The sequence below is a fragment of the Gorilla gorilla genome, chromosome 5 (assembly GCF_029281585.2).
Source record: "Gorilla gorilla gorilla isolate KB3781 chromosome 5, NHGRI_mGorGor1-v2.1_pri, whole genome shotgun sequence".
NCBI lineage: Eukaryota > Metazoa > Chordata > Mammalia > Primates > Hominidae > Gorilla > Gorilla gorilla.
The window spans coordinates 97,608,284-97,613,360 of record NC_073229.2 but is presented as its reverse complement, the minus strand read 5'-3'; the positions used below and the strand labels follow the sequence as shown (position 1 = coordinate 97,613,360).

At 48.1% G+C, this 5,077-nt stretch overlaps 1 protein-coding gene across 3 annotated transcripts; it reads left to right on the top strand.

Annotated features, from left to right (window-relative positions):
* The first annotated feature begins 289 nt into the window (after positions 1-289).
* Positions 290-4,729, top strand: EEF1A1 (eukaryotic translation elongation factor 1 alpha 1). Of its 3 annotated transcripts, none has more exons than XM_055390636.2 (8): positions 290-737; positions 2,192-2,365; positions 2,730-2,909; positions 3,018-3,314; positions 3,398-3,548; positions 3,636-3,892; positions 3,982-4,216; positions 4,310-4,729. In XM_055390636.2, exons 2-8 carry the CDS (start codon positions 2,222-2,224, stop codon positions 4,432-4,434), a joined length of 1,389 nt encoding a protein of 462 aa, XP_055246611.1. In that variant the 5' UTR covers positions 290-737; positions 2,192-2,221; the 3' UTR covers positions 4,435-4,729. The 3 variants fall into 3 exon arrangements, with proteins under 3 accessions (XP_055246611.1, XP_004044340.1, XP_063563232.1); XM_004044292.5 differs by having other exon boundaries at positions 679-1,247; XM_063707162.1 differs by lacking the exon at positions 290-737 and adding an exon at positions 1,392-1,884.
* Positions 4,730-5,077: the final 348 nt, after the last annotated feature.

Sequence of the window (5,077 nt, the reverse complement as noted above, 5' to 3'; positions counted from 1 at the left end):
CATCCAATCTTGCCCTAGATTTATGCTAAAATGCAGTTACAATCTATAGGATGACAGAAAACGACAGCACTTATTTAAATATAATAGGCACTTATTTAAATAGGAGAAGCTGTGACTTCATAGCAAGTGTTGGGGTTAGGAAACTGGGTGGATAAACTTGCTGATGCTGTAGATCTTAGTCTCTACATGAGATCATGTGGAAAATCTGAAAGCATTTTAGGTTCCTTATGTTTGCAATCAAATGACTGTACACCTTTTAATTTAAAAAGTACCATGAGGCACACACACACACTCGCAGGAACTTTTTGGCGTAACAAAACTAGAATTAGATCTAAAGCTAACTGTAGGACTGAGTCTATTCTAAACTGAAAGCCTGGACATCTGGAGTACCAGGGGGAGATGACGTGTTACGGGCTTCCATAAAAGCAGCTGGCTTTGAATGGAAGGAGCCAAGAGGCCAGCACAGGAGCGGATTCGTCGCTTTCACGGCCATCGAGCCGAACCTCTCGCAAGTCCGTGAGCCGTTAAGGAGGCCCCCAGTCCCGACCCTTCGCCCCAAGGCCCTCGGGGTCCCCGGGCCTGGTACTCCTTGCCACACGGGAGGGGCGCGGAAGCCGGGGCGGAGGAGGAGCCAACCCCGGGCTGGGCTGAGACCCGCAGAGGAAGACGCTCTAGGGATTTGTCCCGGACTAGCGAGATGGCAAGGCTGAGGACAGGAGGCTGATTGAGAGGCGAAGGTACACCCTAATCTCAATACAACCTTTGGAGCTAAGCCAGCAATGGTAGAGGGAAAATTCTGCACGTCCCTTCCAGGCGGTCTCCCTGTCACCACCACCCCCCCCACCCGCCCCGACCGGAGCTGAGAGTAATTCATACAAAAGGACTCGCCCCTGCCTTGGGGAATCCCAGGGACCGTCGTTAAACTCCCACTAACGTAGAACCCAGAGATCGCTGCGTTCCCGCCCCCCTCACCCGCCCGCTCTCGTCATCACTGAGGTGGAGAAGAGCATGCGTGAGGCTCCGGTGCCCGTCAGTGGGCAGAGCGCACATCGCCCACAGTCCCCGAGAAGTTGGGGGGAGGGGTCGGCAATTGAACCGGTGCCTAGAGAAGGTGGCGCGGGGTAAACTGGGAAAGTGATGTCGTGTACTGGCTCCGCCTTTTTCCCGAGGGTGGGGGAGAACCGTATATAAGTGCAGTAGTCGCCGTGAACGTTCTTTTTCGCAACGGGTTTGCCGCCAGAACACAGGTAAGTGCCGTGTGTGGTTCCCGCGGGCCTGGCCTCTTTACGGGTTATGGCCCTTGCGTGCCTTGAATTACTTCCACGCACCTGGCTGCAGTACGTGATTCTTGATCCCGAGCTTCGGGTTGGAAGTGGGTGGGAGAGTTCGAGGCCTTGGGCTTAAGGAGCCCCTTCGCCTCGTGCTTGAGTTGAGGCCTGGCTTGGGCGCTGGGGCCGCCGCGTGCGAATCTGGTGGCACCTTCGCGCCTGTCTCGCTGCTTTCGCTAAGTCTCTAGCCATTTAAAATTTTTGATGACCAGCTGCGACGCTTTTTTTCTGGCGAGATAGTCTGGTAAATGCGGGCCAAGATCTGCACACTGGTATTTCGGTTTTGGGGGCCGCGGGCGGCGACGGGGCCCGTGCGTCCCAGCGCACATGTTCGGCGAGGCGGGGCCTGCGAGCGCGGCCACCGAGAATCGGACGGGGGTGGTCTCAAGCTGGCCGGCTGCTCTGGTGCCTGGCCTCGCGCCGCCGTGTATCGCCCCGCCCTGGGCGGCAAGGCTGGCCCGGTCGGCACCAGTTGCGTGAGCGGAAAGATGGCCGCTTCCCGGCCCTGCTGCAGGGAGCTCAAAATGGAGGACGCGGCGCCCGGGAGAGCGGGCGGGTGAGTCACCCACACAAAGGAAAAGGGCCTTTCCTTCCTCAGCCGTCGCTTCATGTGACTCTACGGAGTACCGGGCGCCGTCCAGGCACCTCGATTAGTTCTCGAGCTTTTGGAGTACGTCGTCTTTAGGTTGGGGGGAGGGGTTTTATGCGATGGAGTTTCCCCACACTGAGTGGGTGGAGACTGAAGAGTTAGGCCAGCTTGGCACTTGATGTAATTCTCCTTGGAATTTGCCCTTTTTGAGTTTGGATCTTGGCTCATTCTCAAGCCTCAGACAGTGGTTCAAAGTTTTTTTCTTCCATTTCAGGTGTCGTGAAAACTACCCCTAAAAGCCAAAATGGGAAAGGAAAAGACTCATATCAATATTGTCGTCATTGGACACGTAGATTCGGGCAAGTCCACCACTACTGGCCATCTGATCTATAAATGCGGTGGCATCGACAAAAGAACCATTGAAAAATTTGAGAAGGAGGCTGCTGAGGTATGTTTAATACCAGAAAGGAAAAGATCAACTAAAATGAGTTTTACCAGTAGAATCATTAGGTGATTTCCCCAGAACTAGTGAGTGGTTTAGATCTGAATGCTAATAGTTAAGACCTTACTTATGAAATAATTTTGCTTTTGGTGACTTCTGTAATCGTGTTGCTAGTGAGTAGATTTGGATGTTAATAGTTAAGATCCTACTTATAAAAGTTTGCTTTTTGGTTGCTTCTGTAACCCAAAGTGACTAAAATCACTGGACTTGCAGTTGTAAAGTGGAAACTGCCAATTAAGGGCTGCGGACAAGGAAATTGAAGCTGGAGTTTGTGTTTTAGTAACCAAGTAACGACTCTTAATCCTTACAGATGGGAAAGGGCTCCTTCAAGTATGCCTGGGTCTTGGATAAACTGAAAGCTGAGCGTGAACGTGGTATCACCATTGATATCTCCTTGTGGAAATTTGAGACCAGCAAGTACTATGTGACTATCATTGATGCCCCAGGACACAGAGACTTCATCAAAAACATGATTACAGGGACATCTCAGGTTGGTGGGATTAATAATTCTAGGTTTCTTTATCCCGAAAGGCTTGCTTTGTACACTGGTTTTGTCCTTTGGAGAGTTGACAGGGATATGTCTTTGTTTTCTTTAAAGGCTGACTGTGCTGTCCTGATTGTTGCTGCTGGTGTTGGTGAATTTGAAGCTGGTATCTCCAAGAATGGGCAGACCCGAGAGCATGCCCTTCTGGCTTACACACTGGGTGTGAAACAACTAATTGTCGGTGTTAACAAAATGGATTCCACCGAGCCACCCTACAGCCAGAAGAGATATGAGGAAATTGTTAAGGAAGTCAGCACTTACATTAAGAAAATTGGCTACAACCCCGACACAGTAGCATTTGTGCCAATTTCTGGTTGGAATGGTGACAACATGCTGGAGCCAAGTGCTAACGTAAGTGGCTTTCAAGACCATTGTTAAAAAGCTCTGGGAATGGCGATTTCATGCTTACACAAATTGGCATGCTTGTGTTTCAGATGCCTTGGTTCAAGGGATGGAAAGTCACCCGTAAGGATGGCAATGCCAGTGGAACCACGCTGCTTGAGGCTCTGGACTGCATCCTACCACCAACTCGTCCAACTGACAAGCCCTTGCGCCTGCCTCTCCAGGATGTCTACAAAATTGGTGGTAAGTTGGCTGTAAACAAAGTTGAATTTGAGTTGATAGGGTACTGTCTGCCTTCATAGGTATTTAGTATGCTGTAAATATTTTTAGGTATTGGTACTGTTCCTGTTGGCCGAGTGGAGACTGGTGTTCTCAAACCCGGTATGGTGGTCACCTTTGCTCCAGTCAACGTTACAACGGAAGTAAAATCTGTCGAAATGCACCATGAAGCTTTGAGTGAAGCTCTTCCTGGGGACAATGTGGGCTTCAATGTCAAGAATGTGTCTGTCAAGGATGTTCGTCGTGGCAACGTTGCTGGTGACAGCAAAAATGACCCACCAATGGAAGCAGCTGGCTTCACTGCTCAGGTAACAATTTAAAGTAACATTAACTTATTGCAGAGGCTAAAGTCATTTGAGACTTTGGATTTGCACTGAACGCAAATCTTTTTTCCAAGGTGATTATCCTGAACCATCCAGGCCAAATAAGCGCCGGCTATGCCCCTGTATTGGATTGCCACACAGCTCACATTGCATGCAAGTTTGCTGAGCTGAAGGAAAAGATTGATCGCCGTTCTGGTAAAAAGCTGGAAGATGGCCCTAAATTCTTGAAGTCTGGTGATGCTGCCATTGTTGATATGGTTCCTGGCAAGCCCATGTGTGTTGAGAGCTTCTCAGACTATCCACCTTTGGGTAAGGATGACTACTTAAATGTAAAAAAGTTGTGTTAAAGATGAAAAATACAACTGAACAGTACTTTTGGTAATAATTAACTTTTTTTAATAGGTCGCTTTGCTGTTCGTGATATGAGACAGACAGTTGCGGTGGGTGTCATCAAAGCAGTGGACAAGAAGGCTGCTGGAGCTGGCAAGGTCACCAAGTCTGCCCAGAAAGCTCAGAAGGCTAAATGAATATTATCCCTAATACCTGCCACCCCACTCTTAATCAGTGGTGGAAGAACGGTCTCAGAACTGTTTGTTTCAATTGGCCATTTAAGTTTAGTAGTAAAAGACTGGTTAATGATAACAATGCATCGTAAAACCTTCAGAAGGAAAGGAGAATGTTTTGTGGACCACTTTGGTTTTCTTTTTTGCGTGTGGCAGTTTTAAGTTATTAGTTTTTAAAATCAGTACTTTTTAATGGAAACAACTTGACCAAAAATTTGTCACAGAATTTTGAGACCCATTAAAAAAGTTAAATGAGAAACCTGTGTGTTCCTTTGGTCAACACCGAGACATTTAGGTGAAAGACATCTAATTCTGGTTTTACGAATCTGTGGAAACTTCTTGAAAATGTAATTCTTGAGTTAACACTTCTGGGTGGAGAATAGGGTTGTTTTCCCCCCACATAATTGGAAGGGGAAGGAATATCATTTTAAGCTATGGGAGGGTTGCTTTGGTTACAACACTGGAGAGAAATGCAGCATGTTGCTGATTGCCTGTCACTAAAGCAGGCCAAAAACTGAGTCCTTGTGTTGCATAGAAAGCTTCATGTTGCTAAACCAATATTAAGTGAATCTTTGGAAACAAAATGTTTCCAAATTACTGGGATGTG